This window comes from Pteropus medius, unplaced genomic scaffold (assembly GCF_902729225.1).
Source record: "Pteropus medius unplaced genomic scaffold, Ma_sr-lr_union100, whole genome shotgun sequence".
Lineage (NCBI taxonomy): Eukaryota > Metazoa > Chordata > Mammalia > Chiroptera > Pteropodidae > Pteropus > Pteropus medius.
The window spans coordinates 162078-179544 of NW_024351568.1; the positions used below are offsets into that span (position 1 = coordinate 162078).

Consider the following 17467-nt stretch of genomic DNA (forward strand, 5'->3'; position numbering starts at 1 on the left):
GGCGAAGGGGCCGTGTGGCTGTGGCTGCCTCGCAGCTGTGCCCTCCCAACGTAACGCTGCGCGGTCCCCACAGCTGCGCTGCATCACGACTGAGCTGCAAAGTACTGAATCCAACTCCCTTCCCTGCAAGTCAAAACTGGGGAGACGTGTTGATGAGCTGACACTGCATGACCAGGGGTCGGCACCTCGGAGACGAAGCCCTGTGTGTGCGTGCACACAGCTGGCACAGCGGGACTGCAAGCGGCTCATTGAGCTGGTTATGGGTCCTTCGGTCGCTGGGCTCTCACTGGGGTTCCATCGCCCTAGTGCTAATACACGCCTCGTGCTGACTCCACTTGTGGGAGATGCTTGCGCTACTCAGAGCAAAAAGACCATGCCCGTCGCCTTGCTGGCTGTAGCCCCTCCTGGAGGCCACAAATCATTTGAATGTCTGTTCTACCCCCTTTCAATGGTAGCGATGGTACCAACCATGGTGACCACAGGTGACAAGGCATTCAAGTTCAATTCCCGAGGGACTGAGACTGCCTCGAGGAATGGCCACTAAATCCAAGGAAGGCAGCAGGCATGTGACTTGCCCCTCTGGGCCGTAGGGAGTCAGGGCAATCTGGTTGCAAGTGCGCGAGTTGCGCCTTCATGTCATTTGCCAGAAGGGACTCGGAATGTGGGCAAATGACTGTGTACAGGGTGTGTGCAGTGTTGGTTCCGCACTCTGGGGACAAGCCACTGTCACCTATACCCAGGGGACTAGTGGGAAGTATTAACTGGGCAGCTCGCAGTTCCGGCAATCCCTCTGCTACCCCCAGGGCTTCTGTCCAATGCTGACGGGAGAGTCCTATTCTAGCTCCTTGGAGCACACTGGAGGCCTGCGGGGAAAGGGGCTGCTCAAATGACACATCTGGAAGGCTGCGTGTGGTCTGAGGCCGTTTTGCCGCTCATTAGCGGGGCCTGCTAAACCAGGGGGAACACCCAGCTCTGCAGAGTTGAAGGTGTTTATCATGCTTGAGAGATGAGCGTGAACTCTGGGCAAGAGATGTGTTTGCGTACGAAGCAGAAGCGTGACAGAGTGTGCTGCTCGGCGGTGCAGGAAAGCAGAGTTAACCTGGGGGGCAGGTAACTCATGCTCATGGAAAAAGTGGCAGAATTTGTTCCAGATTCCAAAGCAGCCTTCCTGCTGAGGCCACTGGACACAAGCTGTGTCATCTATCCTCAAGGATGCAAACTGTAATTGAAAGCTAAGTAAAAGCAGATTGGTTCTCGTTACGACAATAAGTCACTTTTTACCCACAAAAGTGTTTTATTCAGGAACGGCAGAGTTGCAACCAAGGAAATGAATGTGGGGGTCGGTTCGGAGGAAGTGAGAACTCAGGCTGGCCACCGTTTCTCACGGGTGAGTGGCTGGAACAGTCCAGAACTTGGAGATGCCGAAAGGCGAAACCCCCTCCAGTCCCAGGTTTCCGTGTAAACGATCGTGCCGTGTGCAACCATGGAGCGGAACAGTCCTCGGCAATACAGAGTGTGAAGTCGCTCGGGAGCGGACACCCCTGAATCGCAAAGTAACTGAATTTACGTAGCATGAAGGACACTACTGAGAAAACATGGTTTCAAAGTTCAGGGGTTTGCATATAAAAAAGTCCATAAGAAAATTTAAATCTCCTGTGAAAGAAAAAAGTAATGAGATTTAAGAAGGAGGGCACAAGGTGATGAGTCCTCGGTGTTCAGGACGGTTTCATCTGAACTGGGTGCGTGCTCCGCACCCAAACGAATCGACTTTAAAAATGGATTCCCCCCATTTTTTCCTAACCAGAGGTTTAGAAAAGTGTGTGGGGAGGTACAGCCCTGTGAGATGCTCTCTTCGTTTGCCACTTATATCGCCTGCCACTTAGGTGGCTGGGTCACGAAATAAGTTACATCCCCGGGTCTCCCTTCGATTTGCATCGTCTTGCCTCTCGCCTCCGAAGCATGGCGGAGAGTGCCAGAGACTTCGATGCTCTCCCGCAACGTGGGGCGTGCGCACACTCACCCCACACGACCAGTCAGCGGAACCCCCGTGGATGCAGCTGGAGAAGGGCTGCCACGGTTTTGACTGGGGCCCTGGGTCCTACGACCACTCACACCGGACACGAAGGCACATTGATAGCAGCTGACAGCTTCCCTACAACAGAGCTGGGCAGGAGGGGACCTCCCTGGGCACCCCTGTATGTACTTCCTGTAGAAGCACAGCAGGTTGTCATGACAAGTCTACGTGCAGTCCTCTGGGCTGACATCCAGGGCACAAATGAGGCCCACGAAGGGAAGCCCTGGGGTCTCTCCTGGGAGACAAGTGGCACCAACGAGCGAGACCAGGAGTGGGGAGCAGCAGGCTTTGGAAGCCAAGAGCATGACCTGGAGCGACCTTGGCCAAGAAGGGGGCATGACAGCCCTCCTCAGGCAGAAAGGAGGGAGTGAGCCGAGCCCTGCCCTGCGCTGCTGCCTGTGGCTACCGAGAAGCTAGACCCTGCCGGGAGGGAGCAGGCGTCAGGCACGGGTGAACTACTGGGCCGGAGTAGGCAACCGAGGCTCCCGAGGAGCGGGGACGGGTCATACATACACTCGCGCACTCCAGCCGTGTATGACATCCGACTCTCCAGCAGAGGACCTCCGCGAGGGCCAGACTCCCGGTTCTGTTCCACCGAGCGAAAGAGCACCGTGGGCCCCGGCTGTCAGGCCCGTCCCCGGTCTGTGGCAGCAAGATGATCTCCGGGGCCGTGAGGGGTGCAGCCGACGGGGCTGGCGCCCGGGTGCCGCACGCGCGAGGTCATCTGGTGTGCAGCTTCCTGTGCTGGATGATGTGGGAGCTCTGGCTGAAGGACTTGCCGCACTCCCCGCACTCGTAAGGCCTCTCCCCCGTGTGAACCCTCTGGTGCTGGATGAGGTTGGACTTCTGGCTGAAGGACTTCTCGCACTCGGCGCACTTGTACGGCCGGGCCCCGGTGTGGATCCTGCGGTGCTGGTTGAGCGTGGAGCTGTGGCTGAAGGAGCGGCCGCACTCGCCGCACTCGTAAGGCCGCTCGCCGGTGTGAATGCGCAGGTGCTGCACGAGCTTGCACTTGTAGCTGAACGACTTGCCGCACTCGCTGCACTTGTAGGGCCGCGCGCCGTTGTGGATCTTCTGGTGCTGGATGAGGTTGGAGCTCTGGCTGAACGAGTGGCCGCACTCGCCGCACTTGTACGGCTTGGCGCCCGTGTGCACCCTCTGGTGCTTGATGAGCGTGGAGCTGTAGCTGAAGGCTTTCCTGCAGTCCCCGCACTCGAAGGGCTTCACCCGCGTGTGGATCTGCAGGTGCTGCACGAGCCTGAGCTTGTAGGTGAAGGCTTTGCCGCACTCGCTGCACTTGTAGGGCCGGGCCCCCGTGTGAATCCGGTGGTGCTGGATGAGGCTGTAGCTTTGGCTGAAGGTCCGCCCGCAGTCGGCGCACGCGTAAGGCCTCGCCGCCGGCTCCGGCGCCGGGCACTGGCGCAGGGCGGCGCTGTGGTGCAAGGGTTTGCGGCAGTCCTGGCTCTCTGGAGGGGGCGCCGGCTGAAAGAGTGCGTACTCGCAGCCCAGGGAGGGGTCCCCGTAGTCCCCGAACCCGCAATGACTCGTCCCGCCGGGAAAGGCCTCCTCGTCCCCACACTCGAAGCTCTTGGGGGCCTCTGTGCCTCTGAGAGTGGCCTGATGCTGCAGAAGACTCAACATGGCCAGGAGGTCCTTCCCGACGGCCGCGCAGGTGAGGGCGAAGGGCTTCCCCGACACGTGGAGCGTGCAGCTCGTCACAAGTGAGGCCGTGTCCGTGTCCCCCTGCAGCGGCTTCTCCTCCAGGGGCTGCTGGTGCCAGCGCAGGCTGGGGCTGAACCAGGCTGCACAAGGCGTCTTCTGAGCGGCCGGGTTCGAGTCTGCGCTCTGGGCCGCTGCCGTGCACGCCGCAGGCACACCGAGCCCAGACAGCGCCCCTGCCTCCATTCCGTACCAGCAACCTGGAAGCAGAGGCGGCCGCTGTGCACGCTGGCTCTGGGGGAGGGGGCGGCCCCCATCACCGGCGTGTCAGGGGAGCTGCTTTCTAAGGTGACAGTGTTGGGAGCCAAGTGCCTCAAAGAGGGCTGCTTGGCAGTTCTAGGACTCTAGAGCCACGAGAAGCAAGCAGGGCTCCCCAACTGAGTCCTCGGCCCGGGACCCGCGGCAGGGCCCTGGCTGTGTGGAAGATGGCGTGCAGGCCCAGGAAGAGCTGGCTGCGGCCGTCTACAGAGAAGGGCGCATGTGCAGAGGCTCATTCCTAGCTGTGTGCGCGCTTCTGGAGACACAGACATGCTGCGGAGCTAACACGGGGGGTGGCCAGGACCAGGATTCGGAATAGAAACGAGAATGGAGTTAGGAAGTGTCGAGAACGGGGGAGGAAAGACACGCGAGGTGCGGCGCCGGAAGTGTCCACACGCCCAGTGCTGCTTTCACCAAGGCCGGGCCTCCTGGGTGGCACCTCGGCCCGTGGTCTCCAAGGACGTGGGTAGACCAGTGACAGCAAGAGCTAGCAGATTAGGGAGAAAGACCGGGATATGGGACAGGTGTGCTGGACAGTAAGCTACCTAGCTGAGCTAGGAAGGGGGCAAGTTCTGACCCCAGAGCCTAGCCAGGGAAGTAGGACAGCTTGCAGGGGGATGTGGGGGTGTGTTGGGGAGTGTGAGGCTCTTACCCAGTGAGGTCACGAGGGCAAAGTTCTCCAGCATGACGTCATGGTACAGGCATCTCTGCGCCTCGTCCAGGAGCCCCCACTCCTCCCAGGAGAAGTACACGACCACATCTTCAAAGGCCACTGTGCCCTGCAGGAGAGAGGAGAGAGAAGTAACTGGTGTCACGTGCTCTTCTCTGGAGGACAGTGGCCCAGGTGCACCGCGATCTCTGTCCAGGACCAGGACACCCTCCCCACATCGTGGGGGCTCGATGGGCTCCGGTCCCCATTGTCTCTCTGCCCAGAGCTAGAAGACCTGGTGCTGCTGGCTACGCTCTGGGATTGGTCCTCAGGGAGACTCTGACCCGACCTCCCTCTCCCACCCGTTCGCCCCAGTCTGTTCTTTCCGTGACAGTGACTCGGACTGTTTCATGCTGTCGACCCTCCCATACCTCATCGCTCCAGCTGTCACCCGCACGCACGTCACTGTCCCGGAAGCCAGGCCTGCGCTGCAGGATGTCAGCTGGGGATTCAGTATTGAGACGGGGTGGGTCTGGGGGCCACTTACCTCAGCTGGGCCCCTCAACGAGGACGCTGCCATCAGACTCTCTGCGGTGGGAACGATGGCTCTTGTCACGCCTTCTCTGTCTAGCTGGAGCCCCGGAAGAGGAAACCACCACGAGGAGGTGGCCCGGCGTCTCACCCCAAGGCGACGGCACACGCAGAGGCGTCCCTCTCTGGACCTTCATGGGCTCCACGCAGAGGGTCCTCTGGGTGCTGACACCCTCACAGAGGGGCTGCAGCACTGTGAGGGCCGTCCCGGCTCCTTCTCAGAGATGCCATGGCCAGACTGCTGGGGACCTGCCTGCAACCGATCGTGTATGCGTTTCAAGTTGTTATTTCCGACTCCCCAAAGGAGCCGGAAGCTTGATGACAAGTATCATTGTGGGTGCCCCACAGCTTCCCCCCGGCTTACAGTCACGGACACGGCTCACTAGCTTCCATGGCCTTAAAGGCTGAGCCATCTCGTCTACTTGGTGAGACTGGGCCACCGAAGCTTGAGGGGCAAGGGCGGGATGCTGGAAGTGGAAGGAGCCCCAACGCGCTCACCGGGGTCAGGAAGGGCCTGTGAGTCCGGCTTCAGAGGAAGGTGCGCACAGAGCCTAATGCTGAGGACCTGCCGCCTGGATCTGTAAAGCACAAGAGACAGCGGAGCCGTTAAGCCGGGCCGGGATGGTGCAGCGACACGCTACAGCCGCGTCTCAGATGGTGACTGCGCTTCCTCGGCCTCTTGACATGCGTGTGTAAATGTCCACAGGCGGATCGACGTGCCAAGAGTTTCGGGATCCAGCAAAGGAAACGGCGGAAGCTGAGGCATGTACTGGACGGGGAGGAACCGAATGACCCGGAAAGGAGAGAAAACAAGGTCGCATCCAGCAAACCTGTGAGTGGCAGGTGACTGCCCCCTGTGTTTCTGGGTGCTGACACTGCCCTCTTTTGAGTTAGTGAGTTATGAAGGAAGACAGGAATGCCCAACGCGTGGAAGATTCGATCCAGGTTAAAGTGCTGACTGACTATTTCCCAGAGCACGTAAGAGGGATGCAGGGACCTAGAAAGAATTTGAGATCGTCGCCATCACACCGGAAAGTATCTTCACTCTCCCTTAACTCTCTCCCCAGCCACCACAGCAGGAAAGTCAATTTGGCTGTGTCATATGTTTAAAACCTTATGAAAATAATGGCGGCTATTGAGAGAAAGAGGGGGAAAAAAAACAGGAGGAAAGCAACGTGTCACCTTCAGTGTAGGTTTGTTCACAATAAACATTTTAAAGTCAGCAAGGAAAGCTCATTTCCATGCAAGCAGAAACCAAACGCAAAGTCAGGAAGGGATGCAATTCAGGTGACGTAGAGAATGAACGAGTCCTTAGAAGTTTACCACCTTTTCTCAGACTGAACTGTTAGGAGAAAATAATAAAGATCACAGTGGATATCAACAAAAATAGTCTAAAAAGATAGAAAAGAGCAACAAAACTGAGGTTCCTTGACAAAGTAAACTAAATGGAAAAACCTTCATCCAGAGTCACCAAGAAAAAAGGACCCAAATAAAATCGGAAGTGAAAGAGAAGTAACGCCTGACGACGCAAAAACAAGGATTGTAAGAAAAATACCCCAGGAACAAAAATTATGAAACCTCACTTACGACTGCACAAAAAATACCAAGGAATAAATTTAACCAAAGAGGTAAAAAAGACCCTGTACTCGGAAATTATAAACCGTCGAAGAAAGAAATGGGAGCGCATACTATGCCCATGGATAGGAAACTCATCCTTACCATGTCCGTACGACCCACCTAATGCAATCTACAGGTTCAATGCAATCCCTCGAAAGCCTATCAAAATACCGGTGGCATGCTTCGCAAAATAAAACGCTGATTTATACGGAACCACAAAAGACCCCAAAGAGCCAAAGCAATCTTGAGAAAGAACAAAGTTGTAGGTATCATGCTACCTGTTTGTTATCAAGCTATAGAAATCCAAACACACGATGCTGGCATTAAAAAAAGACCCATAGATCAATGGAACAGAAGAGAGAGCCCACAGATAAAATCTATGGCAAAAGAGGCAAGACGGTCTCTTTAATAAAAACAGTTTTGAAAACTGGGCAGAAAATGCAAAAAGATACAACCTTTTCACAACATATACAAGTCTAAACTCAACATGGATTAAAGACTTAAATGTAAAACCCGAAACTATACGCCTTCTATAAGAAAACATAGGCAGTGAACTGTGATTTATTTTTGGATATATCTCTTCAGACAATGGAAACATAAGAAAAAAATAAACAAACGGGACTACTAAAGAGTTTTTGCACAAGGAAAACCTTCGACGAAATTAAAAGACAACCTACCGAATGGGAGAAGATGGTCACCGATGATACTCATACAACTTAACACCTCTCCCCCCAAAAAAGAAAACTCACACAATACAATTTAACAAATGGGCAGAGGATGCGACTCTCTCCAGAGAACATATACATATGTATATGTGTGTGTGTATGTATATATGTATATATACATACATATATATATATATATATTTTTTTTTTGATTTGAAGGGGGAACGAAAAGGCCATCTCTCCCATTGACCTCGGAAAACTGTCCTAAAGATCAAATGATAAAGAGACTTTCTAGGGCCTTTATAAAATGGAAAGTGCTACACAGACATGAAGCCTCCTTCCCAAGTCCTCCACCCAACAGGGGCAAATGCAACAGTGGAGGATCGCGGATGGAGCGGTGACTCAACTCGCCCTGAGAAAAAGACTGTCTTCGGAAGCAATGACTCCAGCACCCATAGCGCTGCGGCTTCCGGGCAGGTGGGGCTGGGACACGCTCTCTGCACGCTTCAGCACCGGGGACAGCTCCGGACTCGCTAACCTGGACCACTCGAAAGGGTCTCTGTGAGCAGCAGGATGGCCATGTGTGTGAAAAGATGCTAGACATCACGTATCATCAGGGAAATGCAAATTAAAACTACAAGATATCACCTTCACACCTGTCAAAATGGCCATCGATGACAAACTGACACCACGTCAGCGAGGATGTCAAGTAAAGGGAATCCTCATGCCCTCTCGGTGGGACAGACAACAAACTGGTGTAGCCACTATGGAAAACGGTATGCAGTTTCCTCAACGGTATGTGGTGTCAGCAGGTGCCACCATTTGAGTAAGTGATTAGATTAGGTAAGGACATCTGACCTTTCTTTATAAGGAATCGCCAGGGATCTAAAATGAGCACAACAGGCTCACAGTGCTAGAGTATAGGTGCCCACCACATTTTGTGCCCATGCACCTAGACTTGCCTGACAGAACATAAGATACCTACTTTAATTTGAATTTCTGAGAAATAATAAATAATTTTACATATGGCATGGGACATGTACTAAGAAAGTTCTTTGTTTATCTGAAATTTATATTTAAGTGAGTGTCCTGTATTTTCATGTCCTAACTGTGGCAATCCTAAGTATACTGGTAATGCACTATTTTAATTGGGTATAATTCTAATATGTGAAACTGGCTAAATCGCCATGAATTTAGTGGCTTCACCACCACAGATTTATCATTTTACAGTTCTGGAAGTCAGAAGTCCTTTGCTGGAGGTTCTGGGAAAGAATCCATTTTCTCGCCTTTTCCAGTTCTAGAGGCAATTTACATACTTGGCTGATGGCTGCTTTCCAGCTCAAAGCCAGCAATGGCCGGTGAGATGTTCTCACCCTACATCGCTCGCTCGGACACTTTCTCTTTTCTATCATTTCCACCTGTAAGAACTCTTAGGATTGTACTTGGCAGGCCCAGATAAGCCGAAATAATCTCCCCATCTCGATGAGTGAATTAGCACTCTTAATTCCAGACTGCCTTAATTCCCCTTTAACACATGATCTAACCATTAGGAGTTTTTTTTTTAAGTGAGGCAGTGCTGCCTACCGCTCTGGCCTAGAAACTGCTCTAACTCCAACAATCCTAACGAACCTCCCTCTCCCCACTGTCCTCCCACAGGCCATCCTCTTAGTAGGAACGACACTGGGTTACGTGATTTTAGGACTATCTCATACTGGATCCTCCTCCAGCCTTGATAGCATGGCAGTGACACCAGCTCCATTTTCATTTTGGGGAGTTTCTACTTTATCCTTAACTGCATATTGATACCACTGGGTAGAGGAGGAGAAATAAACACAACTCAGTTCTCCTTTTCTTCAGGTTTCTAGTCTGGTAGCTACAATTTCTCCCTTATTCCTTTCATTTCGATCATTCACCTCAGATAGATTCGTTATCTTGCTGAAGTAAAAGTATTGTTCAATTACCTTTTCGTGGCTTTTGACCTATAACTGAACTTATCTAAAGTGTACAATGTGATTGATGAGTTTTAACAAACACACCTGCGAAACCATGACCACGGTCAACATACTGAACACAACCATCGCCACTCCGAAGTTTTGTCATAGCCTTTTCCATGACATATTTGCTCATCCCAACCACCATTCTCAAACAGCCACTGATCTGCTTACGTTATGCATTTTCTAGGACCTTCTCAGTGGATTTAAGTGGTCTGTTCTTTCTGTCTGAATTCTTCCACTCAGCTAAGTATTCGGTGGTCATCCATGTTTTTTGTATATATCCTCATTTCATCTCTATTACAGACTGATGTGTGTCCCCGCCCCAACACACACACCGAATTCATGTGTTAGCCCTTAACCCCAATGTAACGGTGTCGGCAGGTGCCACCATTTGAGTAAGTGATTAAATTAGATAAGGACATCAGGCCCTAAGAAGCAGGTTATTACCGTGTCTGGTTTCAGTGGGTTCGTGCCCCTGTGTACCCATGCCTGGCCCTTGAGCCAGGCAGACTAGGGCTGGATGTCTAACCTCTGTGCCTAAGTGTCTCATCTTAGCAGCTCTGCGCCCTTGAACAAAGATTCAGCCGCCTAGTGCCTCAGTGTCTTCATGACCTGACCTGCCTTCGGTCTGTTCTTCCCTTGAACGACACTTGGGAAACTTTTTAAACCCTAATGTAACTCGTGTCTCTCCTGTGTTTAAAATTCTCCATGGCTTCTGGAGTCTTCAGAATGTAGGCAGAAGCCTCAGTCTGCTATTCTAGGCGTGACTCAGCCGCAAACACCGTTCCTCGCAGGCACAACGGACCCCAGCTTTCCCAAAGCCTCCCGGCTCAGTCGCACCTCCGAGCCTCTGCACATACCGGTTCCTCTGCCCGTAACCCTCTCCTACACCTAATCGCACCCCCAGCAGTAAAACTAAGCAGTCACAGTCACTACCAGAAACGGGACCCCCTCTACTAGCGCCTCACTGTCCCGGACGCCGGGGCCTGGGCTGCACGACGGGAGCGGCGCCGGCAGCCGGGGCTTTGGGATTCGGGTGGGGTGAGGCAGTGAGGCGGTGAGGCCGGGGCTTAAGCGGACTCACCTGAGCCGCGTCCATCGGCGTGGCCGCCGCCATCCCGGCCTGTGGGCGGAGCGGGACCGGGAGCCGGCTGGAAGTTCGTATCCCGGCCCCGGTTCGGTTCATCTCCGGCGGTTCCGCGGCCGAGCCTCACTCTGGCCTCTGTAAGGTGGAGACAACGATCCCTCCGACGCCTTCTCGGTCCCGTCCGCCAGCAACGACCCCGCACTCTGGGACCTGCGTCTGGAGGAACACACCCGAGGCAGCCAAAATGACCGCCGGGAGGAGGACGCCGGAAGTCCCGCCTCGCGCTCGAGGCCACCTACGGAAACGCCCCCATCCTGAGCCCTCATTGGCTCACGGAGGCTGCCTTTCGGCGCAGAGCATGCAGGGTAATGTAGTTCCTACCGACCGAGGCGCGCGCTCCCGCTCCGACCTCCCGCAGAAAATTTTAGACCCCCGAGAGACGCTGGGAACTGGGGTCTCCGGGTCCGAGGGCTTAGAAAGAGCTCAGTCCCTCCTTAAAGGGGCAGAAGTCAGGTTTCTGGAGACGAAGTTCAGCTCGCTCCTAGAGCTTTACACGTATGATTTCGAATGTCCCCCAAAGCTACAGATCCAAATGCACGTAACATTCAGTAGTTTTCACCATCCACTGATGTTTTGCCAGGACTATTTCCGCTACCATCTTTGAATCGCTACATAGTTATTGTTAATTGCTTTCTGCAATTTTGCATTTTACCTGCCAGGAGTACCTTAAATGGATGCTTGCAACTCTTCGCTAGGAGGTAATTATTACTTTTCTGGTCCCTGCAGGGACTGACCGGGGCGGGAGCGTCGGGAGAGGGGGCCCCGGGCACAGCGGCGCCTGCCCGGACCCTGGCGCGCGTCACCCCGGCGACGTCGCAAAGTCTCGGGCGTCTATGCGGCGGAGACGGTCCTAGTCACGCTGACTTCTTTCCTCGACTTGACCCCAATTTTGTGCTCGGGACCGCGGGAGCAACAAAAACGGAAGCCCAAAGGAGGCCGGAAGCCCCGCCCCAACATTACGCGCACGCCTAGAAACGCCTCATCCTGATCCGTTATTGGCTCCTCACGGGGGCATCCCGCAGGGCCTTCTGGGTAACGTAGTTCCTGGCACTTCAGAGGGGGCCGGAAGCTGTTCTACACCTTACATACCGGGACATTAGTGGTGAGCCACTGAGAGGAAAGCGGGAAAACGGTGCCTGGACCGCAACAGAGGGAGTGGCTTTGCTCATTGTTTAAGGCGGAGAAGAGACGTTATTTGAGACTGTAAAGCTCAGCCTACTCCCAGATGATTAAAACATTACTTGACATGCTCCCAGATAAACTTATGTAAGTAGCCCTATCATTTCATAGACAGAGAAAATGAGTCCACGCAGGGCTGGAAACACTGTCATTGTTCTTGAAATTCATGTAGCCTGAAGCGTTATTCCGTGTTGCCATTATGTTTGGTCCAGAAGAAAAGATTCCACAGAGGACCATGAGAAGGAAAAGGATGTCAGGCTGCCGTGAAGCAGGTGGACGAGCTAGAGCTCTGCCTCTGGTTCCACCGGAAAACTCCCTTGCCGGTGTCACGGTGTGACAGTATTTGTGTCCTACCCATTGATGAACACTGTCTTACGCATACAGTAATTCTTACTACATATCCTAAGATGACTACTCAACTCCTTTTAGCAATCTTACATGTATCTCAACCAGAGAGCAACTAAGCTAATGGTATTCTTTTTCTAATAGACTATTTTTTAGAGGAGTTTTACGATCCCAAATTGAGCAGCAGGTATACAGATTTTCCCTGTACCTCTTGCCCCCAACACCTGCACAGCCTCCCTCCTTATCCATATCCATGCTACTGAGTTTTATTACAATTTATAGACCTACACTGACACATCGTCACCACCCAAAATCTAGTTTACGTAAGGTTCACTCGGTGTTGTACATTCTATATATTTGGACGAATATGTCAACAAATTTCCAGAAGACAGTTCTGTGTAATTAAATGGAGTTTATTCTGATACAATTTGCAAATGAGGGGACAGAGCTTTCAGTATAAAACAAAGACACACTCTGAATTGGGGAGAATGGGGGCGTGGCTTTTAAAATCACGAGTTGTAAGGAGGTGACTCTCAGAGACGGGTGGCTAAGGAAACAAGTTCACGAACTTACACCATTCATTTTCTGATTGGTGGGGGGCAACTGGACTCAGTGGTCAGCAAGTGGGATTGTGAGATAAGAACCATGAACGATATGTGACTGAACAATCATCAATGTCCTAGTCTCATTTCAGGCCTGCAGAAAAAGAATTATGGTCAGTTTTAGTACAGAAAGTGTCATTAACTGTTTAGGGAGTACCACTTATCAACACAGTCAGCACTGGGGGGCTGTTTGCCCTGTGGGGGCTTTCACACCCCAAAGAGCAAAGTCATGACTTGTAAGCAGCTTCAGAGCCCAAACTGCAAAATACACAAATGTTAGGCTACAAATTATGATACTGGAGTTACTGTAAGTTCTCAGTGTAATGACATTACCTACTTTTATATCAGACAGTTTTACCGACAAAAATTCTCTGTACTCTGCCGGTCCATCCCTGTAGTGTAAGGGCCTAGCAAGAAGCTTTCGATTGCCAAGGCATGTATTTCAAAGAAATTGGAATAAACACATTGCCAGCTGTGTGACACAGCTACTAGTAAAACAACTAGATAAGAAACCAGGCGATCCCACCCACAAAGCACCTGAGCCTCCCTGATCCTCACCAAGTACCTGTCCTCAGGTGAGGGCTTCACATGCCCAATCTGGAGTCATCGTCATCTTTCTTCAGTCTCTCCTTGCCCTCCGTGTCTGTGGGCCATTTTCAGATTACAACCAAAAGGCTCTCAAGGAGGTTGCAAACAGAATTAAAGAGAATGTGCTCAAAAAGTAAACCCTGGAGTCCTGGCACTGGTAAATACTGTGTTTTGTTATTTTTATTGATCCTCACAGAGGCTAAGATAAGTGACATCATCACCTGCATGTCACAGCCAGCCAGCTGACCCTCCAGGAGCTCCAGCGAGTCATTTTTATTCTGTGGTGGGGATCTCACACTAAGACGTCAGTACCTGATAGCTTCTTTCTTCCTGCAGGGTATGGAGGGGTGCCTTGCCCTGGGATGTCACCATATACAGGGGGAACCACAGGTGCAGAGAATGGTACCTCAGCTCTTCACCTCTCCCAATGGCCCGGGGACAGGGTGACTCATTACTCCCCGTTTTATACAGTGGGAAACTACAGCCCCAAGGGGAGACACTTCTTGGAGGCCCCAGTGAGGGCTGGGGCTCTGAGATTCAAATTCGGGCCAATTAGGGAGTCTCATCACTTCCCTCCTCTTTCCCTCCCTCCCCACCAGACCATCCTGATGCCATCAGTCCCCCATCTGTCCCAATCCACCAATGACGTGACAGACCAGGAAAATGAGCAAACGCTACACAGCAAGGCATTGCCGTATTACTGAATGCCTGGCCTTACAAAACAGACGAAGAATATGTTAACAGTGCAGATTAATCTCCAAAGTGTGTGGTATATGCTTCCATTACATTGTGCATAGCACGAAGATTTTGGAGAAAAAAAACAAAAGATATATTCTTCCGGTATTGAAAGCAATCCATTAAACAAAGAAGTCATTGCGGTATTAAAAAAACGAGTGAAATTCCAACATACACCCTTGCTGCTTCGCCGTCCTAGTTGTTAAAGAAAAGGAAAATGGCCAAAATTGATAAAATAGGCAAAAGATATAAGCAGACATTTTACCAGACTACGGATAGCAACTAAACATATGACAAACTCCTCATTGATAATCCCTAGGGAAATGCAATTACATCCACAGTGAGACAGCACTATAAACTACTTAATAGGGCTAAAAATGACAAATTAAACCAAGTATTCATGATGATGTGGAGAGATGAAATTCACAAACTGCTAATAAGAATGAAGAGAGGTACAGTCATTTTAGATCATCATTTGTTAGTTTCTTCAAAAGTTGACATTCACTTATCCTGTGACTCAAACATTTTACTCTATTGACAAAAGATAAGTGGAACATGTCATATAAAAAACTGTACACATGGGTTCGTACAAGCTTAATTTACAATGGTATAAAAAAAAAATGGAAATAACCCAAATGTCCATATAGAGATAAATGAATAAACCAATTGTAATATATCCAAAGACAGAAATGAAAAACTGAGTTACTTACATCATTGATGAATCTCAGATAATGCAACATGGAGGAAACCAGAGAAAAAAAACAGGTGAACATCTAATGATTCCCATCTTATAAATTCTAGAAAATGCAAAGGTATCTACGCTAAGGAAAAGTAAAGCGAAGATTATTTGGAGGGCTGTGAAGGGCAGGGAGAGATTATAAAAGGACTTGAGGCAAAAATACAGTGACAGATTTAGTCACTACCAAGGCTGTTAAGTTTTCACAGTTTCATAAGTATGTCAAAGCTTATCAAATACATTTTAAATGTGTGTAGCTTATTACATGTAAATCATACCTTTAAAAAGCTTTAAAATGGCTCAAGAAAAAAAAAAACCTGTGTGTCCCACTCTTTTTGGGAAACAGGTTTGACTATTTCCTATGCTGACGCCACCAACTTTGTCCTATTGCCTCTGAGGGTCGGTCTTGCCTCAGTGGCAGCAAATGTTGGATAGTAATACAGGACATTTCGACTTCAGTCAACAGAAATGCTGGCTGGGTCAAAAGAGCCACATCTCTAGACCCCTTAACTTTGTTCGCCTACCTGCATGACGACACCCTTTAGGCGATCATCACTGAGAGGCTTTCTCTGACAAAGACTTTGGCTACACAAGATAAACACGCCTGGAGGTCCTGAGATTTGTGTACGCACTGATCCGCATGGTCACCGTGACAGAAACATTTATGGATTCACTTTTGAAGAGGCGTGTTTCATCGAGCTGGCTACAGTGTCCTCCAATCCCTATTAATCTTGTGTTGTTTCCACAGTAGTCATGGCTTCCTGACCCCTATGGTCTTACAATCAGCGACCGTCACCCACAGAATCGTGGACACGAGGGCACACAGATCTTCGTAGGACCTGGGGAAGGGATTCCCTTCTGTATCCCCTGAGATATCCCCTGTAAACAAGGGGAAAAAATTCACGCTGCTCCAAGAAGCACCTGAGAATGTCACATTCTGCCCCCTCCTCGGGGTGACTGATCTCTGCGTTTCCTAAAACTCATAGCATCCAGGCTTCTGATGAGAACTGGCGAACCCTGCAGTCTTTCCTAGGAGATCGTTGGTAGGAATGCAAATTTGGCAAACACTGGTGAGCTGGTTTTTTTGCGATCATACTGCCCCACGAAGAACACAAAGTTGGAGACCCCTATAAAAACTTCACCCGTCAAAACTGTGGAACCAAAATGTGTATGTAAAACACTCCACGCAGTAAGTAGAAAGAGGACTTAAAACAGTAAGGCATCCGTATTGTACAAAGCGAAGCGATGCGCGGCAACAGTTCGAGTTGGTGACTTGAAAGCTGAAAAAATTCAAGAGAGAACACATCCCTGAAAAACACCCTTCTCCAAGTTGCCGGGCAAACTCATGGGATTCTTCTGCTGGGAATGAGTCAGGTTCTTGCCCAAGCAAGTCAGAGAAAAGGGAATGTGAACTCGGAAGGGCTCAGGCTAGTCCTAATTTTCTCCAGTACATGAGATGACAGAGGTCAGCTTCCCTGAGCACATGGGAGTGGTGACGGATGCAAACTGTGGGAACTTGGCAAGAAGTAGAAACAAAATGGCTTTTACGATAGAAAATGTCAGTGACGTAAATCTGGAAGGAGCCCTGGGCAAGTTAGAAAGGGCAATGTAGACGCACATGTTTCTACGCATCACTAAGACTTATGGGAAGGCTCCCAACTGTGGATGACTGGACGTATGAGATTCAGTTCTGACAAATGGCTTCTTATGGTTTCTTCTTGTGTCGTTACACGGAACAAGAAAATTGCACATTCCCCTGCACATCTAAGGTCGTTCTCCAGAGTGAATTCTACAGTGCATAATGAGGTGAATTCTTTGGCAAAAGGATTTCCCACATTCCCTGCACTCCTAAGGTCTTTCTCCCGTGTGAACTCTCCAGCGATGAAAGAGCATCGACCTTGGGGTAAGATTTTCCACATTTGCTACACCTTAGGCCTCTATCCTGTGTGAACTCTCAGATGATAACGAAGTCCAGAGATACAGGTAGATTTCCTACCTTCACCTCACTTTTAAGATCTTTTCCCAGGACGAAATCTCTAGTGTTGAGAAAGCTATGATTTATGGCTGAAGAATTTCCCAGACACTGCAGTCATAAGGCCTCTATCTTGCATGAACTCGCTGGTGTACGATAAGGTGATGTCTTTGGATAAAAGACTTCCCACATTCACTGCACACGTAAGGCCTTTCTCCTGTATGAGTTCTCCGATGTCGAATGAGTGCCGAGCTCTTGGGAAAAGATTTCCCACAATCGTTACACTCGTAAGGCCTTACCCCGGTGTGAACACTCTGATGATAACGAAGGCCGGAGCCAGAAGAAAAAGATTTCCCGCATTCGCCGCACCGATAAGGCTTCTCTCCAGTGTGAACTCGCCAGTGTTCAACGAGGTAAGAATTGGCTCTGAAGGACTTCCCGCATTCAGTGCATTCATAAGGCCTTTTGCTTGTATGAACCCTCTGATGGTCACGGAGGGCATAACAAGAGGCAAAAGACTTCCCACATTCACTGCACTCATAAGGCCCTTCTCCAGTGTGAATTCCCTGGTGATAACGAAGTTTCCTCCTAGTGGT

At 50.7% G+C, this 17467-nt stretch overlaps 1 protein-coding gene across 5 annotated transcripts; it reads right to left on the minus strand.

Moving 5' to 3' along the window:
- Positions 1-1270: 1270 nt before the first annotated feature.
- Positions 1271-11639, minus strand: LOC120587048 (zinc finger protein 211-like). 5 transcript variants are annotated; one of them, XM_039843656.1, is made up of 6 exons: positions 11380-11639; positions 10652-10870; positions 5790-5869; positions 5248-5544; positions 4704-4830; positions 1271-3993 (listed from the first exon to the last, which is right to left on the minus strand). In XM_039843656.1, the coding sequence occupies exons 4-6, from the start codon at positions 5278-5280 to the stop codon at positions 2795-2797; spliced, it is 1359 nt and encodes a 452-aa protein (XP_039699590.1). In that variant the 5' UTR covers positions 5281-5544; positions 5790-5869; positions 10652-10870; positions 11380-11639; the 3' UTR covers positions 1271-2794. The 5 variants fall into 5 exon arrangements, with proteins under 5 accessions (XP_039699590.1, XP_039699591.1, XP_039699592.1 ...); XM_039843657.1 differs by having other exon boundaries at positions 11449-11464; XM_039843658.1 differs by having other exon boundaries at positions 11367-11382.
- Positions 11640-17467: the final 5828 nt, after the last annotated feature.

Excerpts from the sequence above, each read along its gene's own strand:
- LOC120587048 (XM_039843656.1), bottom strand. The coding sequence starts at position 5,280 with ATGGCAGCGTCCTCGTTGAGGGGCCCAGCTGAG. Across the intron at positions 4,831-5,247 it reads CGTTGAGGGGCCCAGCTGAG|GGCACAGTGGCCTTTGAAGA; the intron begins GTAAGTGGCCCC and ends TCTCTCCTGCAG. Across the intron at positions 3,994-4,703 it reads TGCCCTCGTGACCTCACTGG|GTTGCTGGTACGGAATGGAG; the intron begins GTAAGAGCCTCA and ends CTCTGCTTCCAG.